Source organism: Dendropsophus ebraccatus, chromosome 3, assembly GCF_027789765.1.
Source record: "Dendropsophus ebraccatus isolate aDenEbr1 chromosome 3, aDenEbr1.pat, whole genome shotgun sequence".
In the NCBI taxonomy this organism is placed as follows: Eukaryota; Metazoa; Chordata; class Amphibia; order Anura; family Hylidae; genus Dendropsophus; species Dendropsophus ebraccatus.
In genome coordinates, this window is record NC_091456.1 from 79153679 (window position 1) to 79171873 (window position 18195).

At 38.4% G+C, this 18195-nt stretch overlaps 1 protein-coding gene across 5 annotated transcripts in view; it reads left to right on the forward strand.

Annotated features, from left to right (window-relative positions):
* BNC2 (basonuclin zinc finger protein 2) overlaps positions 1 to 18195 on the forward strand; it is a 496569-nt gene that overhangs the window by 467417 nt on the left and 10957 nt on the right. The window contains exon 7 of one of the 5 annotated variants that reach the window (XM_069962073.1): positions 16121 to 16188. The exons of the other annotated variants lie outside the window; for them this stretch is intronic. Coding sequence (XP_069818174.1) covers positions 16121 to 16184 — 64 coding nt within the window. The 3' untranslated portion in view covers positions 16185 to 16188. The remainder of the gene's footprint in view (positions 1 to 16120; positions 16189 to 18195) is intronic. 5 annotated transcript variants of the gene reach the window in all.

Sequence of the window (18195 nt, forward strand, 5' to 3'; positions counted from 1 at the left end):
GTTCTTGGCCACGGCGGCGAGGGTGATCGGAGCGGCGGGGGGGGTGGCGATCGGAGGGGCAGCGGCCGGGGTGGCGATCGGAGCGGCGGCGGCGAGGGTGGCGATCAGATCGGTGGGGGTGGAGATCGGGGCGGCGCAGGGGGCTGCGGTTGAGCTGGGGGGCGGGCTGCGGGCGGGCCGGGCTGCGGGCGCGCGATCGCAAAGCGTTCGCAAAAGATTTTTCTGTACGATATATTGTACCGTCTAAACGCTGATCGTTATAAAAAAAAATTGTTACTTCGAAATCGTTAATCGTACGATCGGGCCAATAATCGCCTCGTGTAAACTTAGCATAAGGGTGCGTTCACACCTACAGGATCTGCAGCAGATCTGCAGCAGATTTGATGCTGTGTTCAGTTATTTAAATGAAATCTGCTGCAGAAAATCAGCTGCAGATCCTGTAGGTGTGAACGCACCATTAGGCTGCGTTCACACTACGTATATTTCAATCAGTATATGTATATTTCAGTCAGTATATTTCAGTCAGTATTGCAACCAAACTCAAACGGCTCCTCTTCAGCCAATCAGTGCTGAAGAGGAGCACTGATTGGCTGAAGAGGAGCCCTTTGAAATTCCCGGCTCACCTTTATAAGGCTGGGTTCACACTATGTATATTTGAGGCTGTATTTGTGAGGCTGTATAGCAACCAAAACCAGGAGTGGATTGAAAACACAGAAAGGCTCTGTTCACATAATGTTGTAATTGAGTGGATGGCCATCATTTAATGGCAAATATTTGCTGTTATTTTAAAACAACGGCTGTGGTATTGAAATAATGGCTGTTATTTACTGTTATATGGCGGCCATCCACTCAATTTCAACATTGTGTGAACAGATCCTTTCTGTGTTTTCTATCCACTCCTGGTTTTGGTTGCTATGAGGACCTGACATGAGGACCAAATACAGCCTCAAATATACTGTGTGTGAACCCAGCCTTAGGGTGCGTTCACACGTATAAGATCTGCAGCAGATCTGCAGCAGATTTGATGCTGTGTTCAGTTATTTAAATGAAATCTGCTGCAGAAAATCAGCTGCAGATCCTGTAGGTGTGAACGCACCATTAGGCTGCGTTCACACTACGTATATTTCAGTCAGTATATGTATATTTCAGTCAGTATATTTCAGTCAGTATTGCAACCAAACTCAAACGGCTCCTCTTCAGCCAATCAGTGCTGAAGAGGAGCACTGATTGGCTGAAGAGGAGCCGTTTGAAATTCCCGGCTCACCTTTAGGGTGCGTTCACACGTACAGGATCTGCAGCAGATCTGCAGCAGATTTGATGGCGCAGATTTGAAGCTGCAGATTCAAAGCAAATCAATTCCGGGCCATCAAATCTGCTGCAGATCCTGTACGTGTGAACGCACCCTTAGGCAATATCTATTTATTTTTTTCTTAGACCAACTTCAGAAGTGGCTTTTACTAAATCCTACAGTGATTGAGTAGAGCTCAACTTAAAGCTAACTCCAATATACAATATCCTATACATAAATCGATGATTTTGGCATAACGATTGCTATTACGGGCTGAACTCCAAGTCAGCAATGCTAAGCCCTGCCTTGAAATCTAATATCTGTGATGTGCTTTAAGAAGGCATAGGGATAGGAGGGGGAGTGAGGAGGCATTACAGACCTCAGCACGTCAGAGGCTTGGGAAAGCCTCAATGGCACTTTGCGCCAGAGAATAAAATTATATTTTGAAGTCATGAACACAATGAATAAAATATGAAAGGGATCATACCTGTTTCCTTGCCTTAACAGCTTTCTAACTGTGTCTGCTGTCCAGAGAAATGTAAATTGAACCCTCCATCTGTTTAACAATAGAAAAATAGTGAATGTACAGAATGAACTGTTTTACATTATTATGACAGAATAGAAGGAAACAGACCACAGCCTAGTCCTGACATTGTTTTCAGCTTATTGTACTTTTTTCAAATTATTTTTACCTTTATAAGGTCATTAGTTCAATACCCAGAAAAGGTGGCCCAGAAGAAATAGTGATACTTTTTTTCTTTTTTTGAAAGCTATGCATGACTTTTGGTGCTCCAACATAAACATACTTTCCTGCACATGATCCCTTTTAGGTCTTAGAAACTAATAATGAATTCCTATGGGGTCATTAGAAATGATGGATTTGAGTCATCAGTCATAAAATCACAATAATTTTACCTCCTGGAGCTTCAGTGAGCTTCTGTATTATTTGTAACTAGAAAACCTAGTACCGATGATGCTGAGGCTCATGACTTTAAATAAGTAATTTACCTAAGCACAGCACAATATACTCCTTCATTTTTTTGCTGTTTGTATTACTTTATTACATACAGCGTTACGTGGTCTTTGCTTTTGTTGCTTATACTTGCGCTTTGTATTGACACAGACCAGAGTTTCCCTTTAACATTAAATAAAGTATAAGGCTTTGTTCACACTACGTATTGGACCGGTCATTCCGTGACCCGGCTGGGTCACGGTACGGGTCTCTGCAAAGATCATCCCGGCTGGTACTGCAGTACCGGCTAGATGATCTTTCCGGCTCAGTATCCTTATGCGGGCACATCAGCGCGTGCCCGCAATAGAAGTTCACACAGCGACTCGGAGCCGCTCGCTTCATTGTGTCAACTGACAGGTGTTTCTGCGGCCACAATTCACTGAATTGCTGCCGCAGAAAACTGACATGTCAGTTCTTTGTGGCGCCGTATGGGATCCCGGCCGGAGCGTATACCATGTGTGTACGCTCCAGCCGGGATCCCATAGCAGATAAGGCAGTGTTCAACACCGTACAAAGTACGGCCGTTGTTGCCGATGGCAACAATGGCCGTATTTTTATGTAGTGTGAAGGCCGTAGCCCAAGGCCGGGCTCACACTACGTGAAACACCAGCCATTCTGTTACCCGGCCGGGTCACAGAACGCCCGGTGTTAGTGAAGATTATCCAGATGATCTTCATTTGTGCTGAATTGGGATGCGGGCGCATCCGTGTGCGCCCGCATCCCAATTCACTATTGAGCACAATGCTGAGTGCAGCAGGAGCTGTACTTTCCATTCTATGACCTCTCAGGCTTGTGTGGCCGCTATTCAATGAATCGTGGCTGCAGAAAACTGACAAGTCAGTTTTCGTTGCAGCCGCTTGTAGTCCCGGCCGGAGTGCAAGCATAATGCAAATTATTAATCAATTAAGGCTGTTGTTGCAAATTGCAACAATGGTTGTGATTAATTAATGATTTACATTGTGTGAACCTACAAATGCATGTTAGCATTGTGCATGTAAAAACACATTAAATACAGTAAAAAATAAAAACCAAAAACATCATTTTCAGTTTACTGTTGGTTTATTATATTTGTTAGCAAAGCAAATCAACAAAGGCTCAGACTTATTAAAGTGACCACAGCAACCAACCATAGATCAGCCTTCATTTTACCCTTGGCTGCTATTGGAAGTCTATCCCTGTTTCTAGATCAAAAACTGTACATTTTTTTTCTGCACTTTACATTGTCTGCCATGGTTAATTGGAACGCAGGCACATCTGCCTGCGCATAACGTCTCCGCAGCAGATTTTACTGGCACTTTCAATGAGATTATATACTCGCAGCAAAATTGTAAACCCGCTGCGAGTATGTAAAAGGCTGTCCCCTAAACCTCCCGCGGCTGGTCCACACTCTGACTTGCTTCGGGGGCTCCCGGCGTCTGGATGCCCTGCTCAGCCAGTGTCTGCCACAGGGCAATGCACAGATAGACTGAGCAGGACGTTCAGATGCTGGGAGCCTCCGAAGCAAGCTGGAGCGTGGAGGGGGTTGCCTTTTACATACCCGCAGCTGAATTGTCATCTTGTAATCTCACTGAAAGTGACAGTAAAGATATCCGCAGCGGATGCGTTATGTGTGAACCCACCCTCAAGGTAATATTTTGGAAACAGTATATATGGGCAAATTAGCATCAGATCTGGAAAGAAAGATAACTGTATCAGAGCATCTCTAAAATACCCTGTCTTGAGGGATAAGCATGGCTCATTAATGAACATGGTGAGGGAAGGCTAGCCCATCTGGATCTACTGTAAAACAAGTTGTCATAAAGTTATTGCTGGACAAGATTTAGTGGTGTTTTAGAATCCACGCCTTGACAATACAGAGCTGTTTTTGAAGACACAAGAGGGATGTACATATTATAGGACAAGATATTTAATGTAATGTTTAATCATTGTACATTAGTGACACAGGGTATAATACAGACTTTTTATTAGTATAGCAGGCTTACTTTGAATATCCTTTTTTGTTTTTGTATTTCTACTCCTCAATGATGAAATTTAGTTCTACTGTATTTTTAAATTGTACTGTTATATATTAAGACAAATAGTGCAACTAGTGAAGAGATTTGTATCTGTCTTGGAATGAAACCTAAGTAATTATAAGTCCACAAGAAATGCCAAATGAGCTTCTGCTTTGTGATTGTTAACACAACAAATGAAGTATGGAAAGGAAGACAAGCCGATTGCACCTAGGATTTGTATTCACCTTATAAATAGCTCCTGGGGTCGTAAGGGTGCATTCGTGGCATCCACAACACCCTTCTGGTGCCAGATTACCTGACTCCTGTATACAACAGGTGTGCTGGAATAAATTATCATGGTAGTTTGGATGAGCCACTGAATAACATTAACAGCACAGGTGATGATGCGAAAAGAACATTACCTGCTTCTTGTTAGCACTTATTGGCCTCTCCAGCTTTGGATGTAATTCAAATAACTTTTCTTAGGTTTAGTTCATTCATTATTAAAACAATGTATTCATAAAGTAAAACATCTTTACTGTCAGTCAATGGAGAGAATTAACTGACGTTTCTTATAGCTTAGAGAATATATTCATAAATACAATACTGCACATAGTATCACAATACTTTCTAAAACAGCCCATAGTGTTTGTACTGCAAAAAAAAATCACTACTTATGAATGTAAGTGGATAAAGACTATTAGGAAATCTAATTTTATTTAAAATGCTATATCATTCTCTAACATGAATTTTTATTTTAAAATCAAAACAAAAAATCGTGGTGAAGACCAATTGGCAATGACCATTGTTTTGGAATGTTAGTGGAGAAATGCTAGTAAACATTGCACGGTTTGTAGCCCATAACCACTAATTTAGCCACTTCCCCTGGAATTAACCATAACTGCTTATTTTATTATTTCCTCAGGAATAGGATTCAAGCTTAGTGTAAATATGTCTCAGATTTTGTTATAGTATTGCAAACCTTGGCATTGGCTTCAAATTCATTAATGGAAAAGGTTAGAGATGAGCATAAGTCGAGCATGCTCAAGTCCGTCTGAACCTTGAGGTTTTGGCATTTGATTATCGATGCCTGAAGAAGTTGGATACAGCCCTAGGGAGTTCTAAAAAACATGGATACAGCCTATGGCTATGTTTACACTAAGTAAATAAAAGAGAAAAGACTTCTGCTTTTTTTTTTTTTTTAAATTAATGTCTGATAATACCGCATTTTAACTGACGTCAATGGAATGACAGCTGCCCAATGCACATAGGGGGAGATTTATCAAACATGGTGTAAAAGGAAACTGGCTCAGTTGCCCCTAGCAACCAATCAGATGAAAGGTGGAATCTGATTGGTTGCTAGGGGCAACTGAGCCAGTTTCACTTTACACCATGTTTGATAAATCTCCCCCATAGTGTATTAAATAAAAGGCATTGTTTGCGCAAATGGCAAATTATTTTCTCATGAAAATTATTTGCTGACTTTTTTTTTCCCAAACAACAGACATTGTTTTTAGTTGTTCACACAGATTTTTTTTCCACTGTCCTTTCATCATTTTTACTATTAAATTCAATGGGCCTTCAAAAAAGAAACACACCCACAAGGGCCAGAACTAGAATAATGTACCAATATCTGATGCTTATGAGAGTCACTGATTTCCACTTCCTGGCCCAATCTCAACCTGCTAAACTGTCTGAGGAGGGTCAGCACTGCAGCCAACTATTCCAACTATTTAATTAAAAAAAAAATTGTAGTTGTACAATCCTTTTAAAAATACATGGAAACATGCCTTAAAGGAACAATTTCTGAAATTTGTTATAAAGTATGATGCCCTAAATTTTAAATCATTACAACTTTTTGAAATATTTTATTTAATATTATAGAGATACTAAATATATAGTGCATGACCTACAAAATCTGAACTATTCTTGTTTTACAAAGATTTTCATCTAAACATTTTAGACCTGCAAACAATAGCTGATAGTTTATATTAAAATACTATGCAGAATACTTTTTGTTTAAGAATAACTTTATATATATTTTTTCTGCTGGTTTAAATCTGATTTAGTTGAGTCACAGTGCCCTATATTGTGTAAACTTTTTTTCAGAATGCAAGTCTATTTTACCACATATAAACATGGGATATCTCCAATATTTCTTATATGTTCTTGCTTTAGGCAACTGGATTTCCTGCCATTAGATTAAAACTGCTGACAGTAGATGCTGTAATGAAATGAAATCAGGGGCACCAAATGCAAATATTAATTTATGTTGGCTTATTAAAAAAAAAAAAAAAAAAACTAAATGGGGTATTATTGGACCTAATGTATGACTATGTTTTAAACCAGAGTTCTCTTTTTCTCTTTTTTAACATATAATACCAGTCTATGATTAGTCCTGATTTGGACAAGTAATACCATATAAACCTTAAAGGGGTTGTCAGGTCATTATTGAAAATTTTATATTGGGGCTGGGGCTGCAATGAAATGTAACTAACTTGTATACTTACCTGTCCTGCTCTTCCATCACTGTCCATTTCTAGGCCACCATCCTCTTCATAGCTTCAGCTGGGGGAGCGGGATGGGTAATTGTACATGTTGTTATGTTCCCTGCTGCCCTAACAGCATGTAATCTATCAGTAATAACTGGACAACCCCTTTATTTCCTTCTACATTTAGTTGGATTCTGTGGATTTTAGATTTTTAGATATAAATTATGTTGGTAATGATATTTTAGGTTGTTTTACACAGTTGCTGATTGTGTTCTCAAAAATCTGTCCACAAATTAGTCCACAGAATGAAAACGGAGACAGATCAGGCATGCCTGCTCTGTTTTTTATTTGGTATTATTATCTGATTTAGCAGTCTGACTTTTTTTTAATTGCAATAACATTAGCACGTTAAGCTGTATTTGCATCCCTTTCAGTAGTTCAGTAATGGTATTAAAAAACCACTTAACTTCAACAGTGAATGGTTGTGTGACAAGGTCATAAAAACTCACTTCTAAAAATGTATATATTTCTCCTGTCAAATGCCGCCATTACTTTTAATTTTAATTTGTATTTTGAAAACCTTATAAATAAAATAACCAATTAAGCACAAAATTCTAAATTTCCTGATGCATGGCCTAGTCTGAATAAATACAAAATTAATACATTCTTTTTTTTTTTTTTTTTTTTTTTATTTAAGTAGTTACCACCAAATTTTATTTTTCCCACAATTAAAATAGGCTTTTATTAACATTTTACATTTTTACATTGTCTATCATGACACTTTATCTGGACTCTTTTGCTAATAATAATAATATAAAAAGAGCATCTATATACAGTTACATATTAATGCTTAAAAAAAAAAAAGACTTCTCTGGCTGAAAGGGTAAATTTTTATGCAGTTAATGTAGATAAAATAAGTATTACTCTAGCTGTAAAAACACAATTAATCACATTTTATATTCACTGTATTTCAGCCAAAATAAGGGTTAATGGCACCCCATGGCTTTGGAATCAGATATGCCATTGCAATTGTATGCAGCCACGTTTCTTTCACTAAGTGCTTTGGCAGTTTGCAGTCTGCACACGAGAGACGTTTGAGCTTGGTTCTAAATTTTGATTAAACACAATGCCATTAATCAACAGAAAGACACTGAGCAGTTGGCAAGGTCCAGAGCTGCAAAATGTTTAAGACATAAAACATTACCAAGTAATTAGAAAGCATTCCTTTCAGAGGAACAGTGCCTTCAATAAAGAGGTAAATGATAGCATGTTTATTGGGAATGTAGGCAGGTAGTGCAATATGATAAACTGCAGGAGATGCACATATCAGTAATCATCAGCATTATTAGTGCCATTAATCATAATCCCCAAAATGTAAGGCTCGCCAAAACTTCTATTTGACCCAAGGTGTCCTCAGCAGCTTCTTCTTGACCATTATTAGGTCCCTGGTAGACTATTGCCACCATGTCTCACCATGAATCACAGATCACATATTAATATTGGGCCAGAGACCTGATGCCAATTAAGCTTGAGCAATTAGCTCCATCCCTCAGTGGAAAATGTTTAATACTCTATTATTACCAATGACTGTGGCCTTTAAACCTTTTCTATTTACATTGTTGTTTATGGTGAATAAGTGCATGCCAGCGTACGTCTCGGTCTACGTACATACGTACAGATTATCAGGGGCGAAGCGTAAATTACGCAGTTGCGTAGGCCGTGAGATAAACATTTGTATATTTGAATATGTTTGAAAATTATCGTTATAACTATTCTGATCATAAAATTGTTTGTGATCAGCGAACACAAACAATTAGCGTCATGTTCATACGAACATTTACGAACATGTTCGCTCATCACTTTTAAGAAGAAAGTGACTTCCTTATCAATACTATTAATTGGACAGTTGAATTAGATTAACATTTTAGTGTTTCATTTCTTACAAAGGCCATAGTAGGTCTGTTTTGAAATGATCAGACCTTTATTTCTTACTAGATCTTTTAGCTCTTTGACGGTACAGTGACATTTAGTATTGGGTTGTACCATATGCTTATACATGGAACATTCTTTCAGACTTTTGTAATTGGTTGTTATTGCTTAATGCCTACATTATTTTTCTCTAACAGTCAGCCCTCGCTTATTTTAGCAAGAAGAAGCTTAAAAGACTTTAATATCGACTAGGGAGAATGACCTAACAGATACTGAGTGGACATCACATGAAATTGAGGATTAGGTACATCTTAGCAAAATATTGGGACATTATTTCCTTACAATTCTCTTCTCATTTTCTGCATTTTTAATTAAAATGCGTACAATATCATACTTTTATATTAATTTTAAATGAAACCACCGGAAAACACTGGAAAGTACTGTAAAGCCAACTATTAAATTATGTAAAATGCTTTATGAATAAATGTGGCATTTAGCTGAAAGTCTTTGATTGAGGATTTCAGATTACTGATGTCCAGTACACATCATTGTAAAGCTTATGTTATTCGTATACTGTTACAAATCCAAAAAAGGAATACAAAAAAGAGTGATCTTACCAGTTCTTTTGAACTGCATATGGTTTGTAGGAGGTGGCCCTTTAAAAAAATGAAGATGAGGACACCACTTGGCCGTGTTAATCCCTAACAGTTAGGCTATCGTTTCCTAAATCCACAGGCTCAAGTGTGCCATCACATTTGCACACCTGAGCCCATGGATTTAATAAGGTCTACAGGCTGAACAAACTATTGTTTTATTTATAGCTCACTGGTGCCCTGATGCAACCAGAACAAATTCTTGGAGGAAATGGGGAGGGACATACAATTTGCAGGAAAGGCAGTTTTTGACTTAAAGCATCTTAGGGTATTCTATATAGCATATATATAGAATATATATATTCTATATAGAGTGAATAAATGTCATAAGAGTAACCGTTATCACGGTAGCCAACTCTTGATTTTTAGAGCCATCTCCACGTTTTAGAAGAGTACAAGATTTTACATACAGTACCATATATGGTTTATAGCAACAGGCAAGAGGATTCTTTGTCATCCCTATTCTAAATTTATGATCTTTTACTCACTATGATATGCACCTGTATTTGATCATTTGTAAAATAACCAGCTCTATTGAATGATTGGCTCTGGTGGTTTTTTTTTTCTTTTTTTCTTTGTATAAGAAAAGTCTTTCCACTGAAAACATGAAAAGCAAAGTGTGACTGCAGTTAACCTCTCTAAGAGGTTACTCTAGGATCTAGAAACTTGAAGTATGCCATTATCTTTGATAAGATCTTTTTTTTTTTTTAAGCAAATGGTAGATACTGTAGATTTTGTTCCCTTTTCACCATAAACCTATAGCTTTTTGATAAAGGAAGTCTGCCCTTAACTTTGAACCATCAAAACTGCTGGCTCTTTTTGTTTGGTGCACAGAGCTTTATGTATTGAGAGCTTTCCCTGCCTTACCCCTGAGCGATGATGGACAGCATTCAGGCAGAAGACTGCTAGAGCTGTCAATCAGAGCTAAGAGAAAGGAAGCTCTGTGCATCTAACAAGAAAAGTCTGCATTCGGGGTGCCCCCCAACACCAAGCTGCATGACTGAAACCTGAAGCACGCCTGGAGTTCCTGACATTTTTTCATGGAGTGATGCAAGCTTGTTCTGCTCTTTCTCTATCTCCCATCTCCCGTCTTTAGTGAAGAGAGCAGGATACGTTAGTAGCCAAGTCTTAAGCAATTTTCCGTGGCCTACCTGCATGTCATTACAAGTATCAGAAACATGGCTGGGACGGAGAATGGGTCAAAGATGGAAAACACCTTTAATATAAGAACTGTAAAAATCATAAATGGTATTATACCTTATAACCATATTTTATCTATCTTCAAAAAATAAAAATAAGATTGGAAAAATCTACATATTTTATTTTGGCCTGTAATATTTCTTTAAGTCACCTCTGTTATTTGATATTTTATGATGAATTAACTTTAGGAGCCTACACAAAAAATATATAACGCCTCAGATTATTATGAAATTCTCAATATAGGTTAGACAAACTTAGCTAGCTCTACGTTAGGCATGTGACTTACTTCCAAATAAGACTGGAGACAGTGAGTAGATATGGCGTATATATTTCAAAAAGTAAACTTGTGCATATTTAATCCTTGCTTCTTGTTATCTTGTAAAATGAGCGACACTGATAATAATTCCATAAATTACATTATTCATGTTTAATGTATGCATTTGTGTAATCGTTCCCAGTCCTACAAGGTAGCTTTCCCTGGTACAATTAATTTACAAATGAATGCAAGAGAAGATGTTTTGGGGGTGTTGGGCTCACATGACAGCATGGGGTGCAAGGCAATAATTACCATTTCTTGGTCTAGCACATTAATACTTTGCTTTTTCTACAAAGTTAAATGCCTTCTCCCGAGAATACCCCCTTGTCGACTAGACAAGGCTGTCAATTTTGTTTGCCTGCCACATTAGGAGTTCCCATGAGGGATAAAAAGGTTCATAAAAAAGAGTAGCAGAGTAGGCAGCATAATTCATTGTGAATTGAGCAAAGAAGTCTAATTCAGATAAATGGCCAACCCCAATGCATCCTACCTGTTATTACAACAGACATGCAGTATCTGTGCAGTAAATTAGCTAAACCCCAATAGGGCCTGGTGGGAGCTTATCTTCAAGTGTATAATTTGAGTGATGAGGGAGCTGCCTCCGTGACCAGACTGAGTGATTTGTTTCATAGTAAAAGAGATTTAAGTGACTGTCTCCCAGCACTCTCAACCATATTTGTGCTCATATTACAGACTTATTATTGTTTATTTTTAAACCTTCTAAACCACCTATACTGTTAAGATGAAAATATAACAATGAACTCTTTGCGATTAAAAATAGGGAACCAGTGCGTTGATATGACCAACATACCTATCTGACTGTACCTAAAGTGGCAATGTTGTTATAACTTTCAAAATCTAAATCAACAGTATATGTGAAATAAAGCAAGTTTGCAATACACATTCATTTTTTTTTTTTTTTTTTTTTTTTTTTTTGTAATCCTTCTGTAAAACAAAGCTGAACTTACCAGAAATCCTGGTCCAGTCTCCTTAAGGCAGATTTTTTGACTTGTGCTGGTTGAACACAGGCATTCCAGACAGTACAGAGAGTCACGGCTCAATGTGTCCATCAGTCACAAGACTGCCTTCTCTCTGTGAGAGCTCAGATGGCCTGGGATACACAGGACTGCCTGTTTTCTGACTGTTTCCTGTTTTTTTGGGGGAAAAAAGAGTCAGAAAACAGGAGTCCTGTGTTTTCTATGATAACTTAAAAAAAAAATAATGAATGTAAATTGCAAACTTGCCTTATATTACATCTACTGTTGATTTAGATTTTGAAAGTTAAGACGGCAGGTACACTTTAACTGCTTTAAGTATTCCTTTCCTCCATATTGCTGAAAATATACACCGGTCAGCCATAAAATTAAAATCACTTGCATTGTGCCACATCCCCTACCCATCTGAGGTGTTTACTGATGGTGCATTGTATCTGGCACCAAGGTGTAAGCAGCAGATCCTTTAAGTCCTATCAGTTTGCAAGATGTGGACCCCATAAATCAGATTTGTTGTCCTGCACTTTCCAGAAATGCTTAAAGGGGTTGTCCGGCGATAAAAAATTATTCACAGAATAACACACATTACAAAGTTATACAACTTTGTAATGTATGTTATGTCTGTGAATGGCCCCCTTCCCCGTGTTTCCCCCCACCCACGCTAGACCCGGAAGTGTGGTGCATTATACTCACCGCATGTCGTGTCGTCCACGGTCTCTGATAGTCAGCAGTGACGTCTTCTTCGTGAGTCCGGCGGATCTTCCCGAGTGCTGGCCACTCTCTGCAGCGTCATCCGAAGCTCAGCCGCGATTGGCTGAGCATAACTGTGCTCAGCCAATCGCGGCTGAGCGGCTGATGACGCGGCCACGTCATCAGCTGCTCAGCCGCGATTGGCTGAGCACAGTTATGCTCAGCCAATCGCGGCTGAGCTTCGGATGACGCTGCAGAGGGCGGCCAGCACTCGGGAAGATCCGTTGGCCTCCCGAAGAAGACGTCACTGCTGAGGATCGGAGACCGTGGTCGGCACGTGACAGGTAATGTATAGCGCACCACACTTCCGGGTACACGGGTGGGGGTGGTGGGACACGGGGAAGGGGGCCATTCACAGACATAACATACATTACAAAGTTGTATAACTTTGTAATGTGTGTTATTCTGTGAATAATTGGGTTTGCTGTAGAAAACATCTCTAAATGCTGTTGAACTAGCTCAGGCAGGATGGCAGCCTCTTTAAAAATGTACAAAAAATAAAAAAAAATACAACCAGAAAATATAATAAAGAGATGACAAAAAATAAGCATGTTTTAGTATCTGTCTCTGATTAGTTTTTTTTTTTTTAAAAAAAAGAAAAAAAAAAGAAGCAATAGACAGTGGCCACCGACATTGTGTAAAGACACTGGTTCATCAGACCAGACTACGTTACTCCATTCATCCACTGTTCAGTTATGGTCATAGTTGTTGAGCTTTTGGTGACTACTGTAAATACTCCAGACCTGCAATTTTGTAGATGCTCTAACCCATCTGACCATCAAAAAGTTGCACTTGTCAAAGCTACTTAGGCTGCGTTTACACTGCGTTTTTGCAATCCGCTTTTTTCATCAATTTTTTTTGGAAAAAATGGATGTGTGAAACTAACCTTACACTACACTGACTCTTTACTTGCTGTCTATCATTTCCCACCCTTTCACTAGTACCATAGTATCAAGACAATCAAGGTTATTTAAAGGGGTTATCCACCGAAAATGTTTTTCTTTCAAATCAACTGATATCAGAAAGTTATGTAGACTTGTAATTTGCTTCTATTAAAAAATCTCAAGTCTTCCCATACTTATGAGCTGCTATATGTCCTGCAGGAAATGTTTTATTTTCAGTCTGACACACTGCTCTCTGCTGACATCTCTGGCTGAGACAGGAACTCTGTCTCTGGTTTTACTTTGAATTCCCATAGAAAACCTCTCCTACTCTGGACAGTTTCTGTCTTGGCGATGTCAGCAGAGAGCAGTGTGCCAGACTGAAAATAAAACAGCATTTCCTGTATGATATATAGGAGCTAATAGACATGGTATGTTATGGCTGTATACCAGTGCTTTAGTAGCAGAGACGTTCAGTAGGTATGTTTATTGCTCTGATATTGTAATATAAATGCTGGTCCCTCATAGATTTGTCTTGAATCTACCTGTTTAGGAGGAAGAGCCAAAAATATATAGGATATACAGGGTGGTCCAAAAGTAGGTGGACAGCATGTGTAATAGGGTTATGAAGGGGGGTAAAGTGAAACTGGCTCAGTTGCCCCTAGCAACCAATCAGTTTCCACTTTTCATTCCTCACAGACTCTTTGGAAAATGAAAGGTGGAATCTGATTGGTTGCTAGGGGCAACTAAGACAATTCTACTTTACACCAGTGTGATAAATCTCCCCCTTCATAACCCTATTACACCTACTATATACAGTATGATGAGCAGGAAGTTATCCTTAACCAGAATTCCCAGCTCTGAGGCAGTTTTGAGGCAGCATTTATATTCCAGTGTTACAGGAGCCCTCTTGCGCAAAGAAAAAAAAATCCTATTGTCTAACATGTCACCGCCATGCTGTAAAGAAATAAAAAACACATTAGCTAAAATCCTAATGTGCAGCTTTATCAGGACGTACAATTCCCAATAGATAATGGCCCAGATGTACACATGTGCTTCCTGCAGAACGAGTATGTTATACATAACGTACACATAATAAGCAGTGAGAACACAGTCTTTATGAGGATCTGGACGCTGAATGCCCCTATCATTGCTAGATCCACAAAGCTACATTGCTTTGGAGAGCTTTGAGCTTCTTTAACTCTTGTCAGCATCAATTTGGTTCAGGGGAAAATTGTCAGTCCATAGACTAAAATGGAATAGTTTAACTCTCCTCAGTGAAATGAAGTATAACTGGGGAGAGCAAAGGGGGCATTTAAAGAATTACATGCCCCTTTATTTTAGGGAACATTTGGAGTATTAGCATCTAGGTCCTAAGTGATACTACCATTTGATATATCCTTGTGACATGTTACACAATACAATTGAGTGCACAATGGTGGTGTTTCGATTCACTCTGTTTTTAGTGACCCTGAGATGTCCCTGTAAGATCTATGTTAGTATAGACATACCCTTTTCTCTGTATACTTTGATTATATAGCATTTAATTTGATATATAATACAGTATATAGTATGTATATTATGTAAAAAAAAAAAAAATTCTACCCAATAATACACATAAAAACAAATCTATACAACCTATTAGAATGTGTAGTAGCATGATCTGTAACTTGGACCCTTAGGCTATGTAGGCACAGAAAAATCTAAGCAAAATATGAAAATAATATGGAAAAAATCTTATCTTAAAATATACAACATCTATGGAAAAATGTTGGTCTGCACACACATTGTGATTTTTTTTTCACAATATGTGCACAGACAGCTGAGACCATGACCACACCACACCTTTTTTGGCCATTTGACGACCATCTTTTTGGAAGGCTGTCATTTTGAAGCCCAATAACATGTTATTTCAAAATAACAACCGTTTTTTTTTTTTCCGAAATAACAGCGGTAATTTGAGCTCACTATGGCGGCCATCTAAAAAGACAGCTGTCAAATGGGCAAAAAAAGATGTGTGGTCAAGGCCCATTAGGCAAAAAAAAAAAATGTCCTTTTGTGTTCCTTAATTTATGGTCATATTTTGCTTTTATTTTACTGTATATTGACATAGCTTAAAGGTAAAACCCATTGAAATGGACAATGTCACAGTTTTGGTTTACACAGTCACTGATTAGTAAGTAAGTAAATAACGTAATAACATTTCCAAATGAGTTCTTTCTTTCTTTCTTTCTTTCTTCCAATGAGGTTTTAGACATATATTGGATAAAATCATTTATTTGAATGTATAATAATGGGGCAGATTTTAATCTGTTATGACTTGCACATTATCATGACTATGATAACGGTTTACCATATGTCGCTTAGTATAATCCTGGCCTAGTTGTATTGAAGTGTGTGAACTAATAGCAGCACTCTGTATGTTGGTGCCAGACATTGATATAGAAGCTATTTATTCTGTATCATACAACACGCTCCTCTTTTCATAAACGTCACTGATTTTCAATACATCTATGCCTCAAAATCTGCCCCCCCTTGTCAGTTCTTTTAAGACGCTTAGGATATGTCTCCAGAGTTATGGGTGTGGTTTGTTTCTGTTTGTTTTTAATGCAGACCATCCGGATTGCACCCAGAGGATGAAGGAGCAATTGGGGCAATGGGAAAATTAGAAATGTAACTGGGTAAATATTATTTTTTCTAAGATTAATTGCTAAGTTTATTTTATGAAGCTTTTTTTTCCTCTTTGTTACATTGTAGTGCTTGCTTTGCTATATTTTAGATATACCATATTAGTGCTCCCATTTTAAGCACAATTTTGTTCCATTAAATGTGATAATATACACACAAAGCTTTCAGTTGTTTCTCATACGTCACCATCCACAGATCCTGGTAATGGTTGTCCATCAGTGAATTAGAAAAAGTATTTTTTTTCCAAAGTGTTTCCAAATAAAATAAACACTACCAATAGGTATAGCAAAGCTAAGATATAGTAGATCATAGTTAGCAAACCAGCTTAGTTACCATTGTAGACCCTAGTACCAGAATGTTGCTTCCATTGACACAGTAGATAAATAGTAAACAAATAATAATTATGTTTTACCATGTGCAGCTTTTTTGTCTTCAAAGGGGAACTTCGGAGACAACAATTTTCTATAGATAGCTTTAAAAAAGTTATATTGCTTTATAAAAAAATATGTATCATTTTTTATTTGATATGTACTTTTGTGCCTAGCAGCAATAAGGAAGATGCAACCTCTCTGTTGCCACCAATGTTTGTGTCGGGAACTGCAAGGCTATAAGCAATGCCATTCCCGATATCTTGCTATGTTCTAGCACTGAAACACAGAGCTAATAAGGGCAGAACACTGCCCCCTATGTACATGCCTGACATAACTGCGGTGTCTGCCTCTGCAGAGAGAGCGGTGATTGCCGTCACTGCTTGCTCAGCTTCCAGCACAGTGAACGGTGATAGCCATCACCGCTCGCTGTGCAGAGGCTGCCGGACACCGGGATTATGTTGGGCAGGCTCCTCCCCCTGTGCACTCTATATAAGAATATACAGTAAACAGGAGATCGGAAATTGCATGAATTATAGCCCTGCAGTTCCTTGCACAAATGATGGCAGCGTGGGTGTGTGTTGCCCCTTATTACTGTCAGGCACTGGAAATAAATACATATAGAAATAAAAAATACACTTTTTTAAATAAAGTTATATCACAAAGAAATATTATTTTGTTAAAGCAATCTATTAGCAATTTTTTTAAACAGTCTTCTGAGTACCCCTTTAAATCTCATGGAAAAATCAAACTTATACTTATACAAGTTGCATAATGAGAATTTTGTATAATATTGTTGGGGGGGGTGGTCAAGCTTCACTATCACCATTGTCCAAAACAAATGGGCAAATTATTCATAAGACCTCTAATACCCAAGGGATTAGTAAGAGTTCCCGAACCCTTTTTGTCTGCTGACATGTCTTTGTGACTTGTAAGAAGATAGAGAAATTTACAGATTGTTTTCTGGGAATCAGTTTTTTATGCAGAATGTGACACTTCTATACTATAGCTGAATCCATGCTTGTGCGGTAGTGAGATTTCAGTGTATTAATGTGCCATATGCTACACACAAGTATTACATGACTAACAGAGATTTTTTTTAGGCTAATACAAGTTCACAACAACAACAACAAAAATGCTGCATGCATAACATGTCTACATAAAATATTTATTTTTTAACCAACTTCAAGGTCTATGCACCCTAGAAACAAACAGTACTGCATGAAAGAGCTACATCATAGTTGTTTGACACTGATTTTGGGTATATATGTAATGGCTCAATGAGGCACATTAGGGCACGTGTTTAATTTTGCATTATGATTTTTTACCTAGTGGGACAATCCCTACAGTTAAAGGGGACCTGTCACCCCCGCTGCCGGGGTGAAGCCCGCCCGACCCCCCCGGGGGGGCCCCTTATACTTATCCCCCACTTGGGTCCCCGTCCCGCCACCGAGAAATCCCAGTCGGAAGCCGGGCGCGCGCTCACCAGAGATGAGTCCTACGCCAATAGAGAATGACTGGAGCAGTCATTCTCTATGGGCTCCACCGGGGGGTCTGGCGGGCTTCTTTATAGCGGATGAGATGTATAAAAGCTGCTTCAATTATTTGATAAAACACAAAATTGCCCATGCA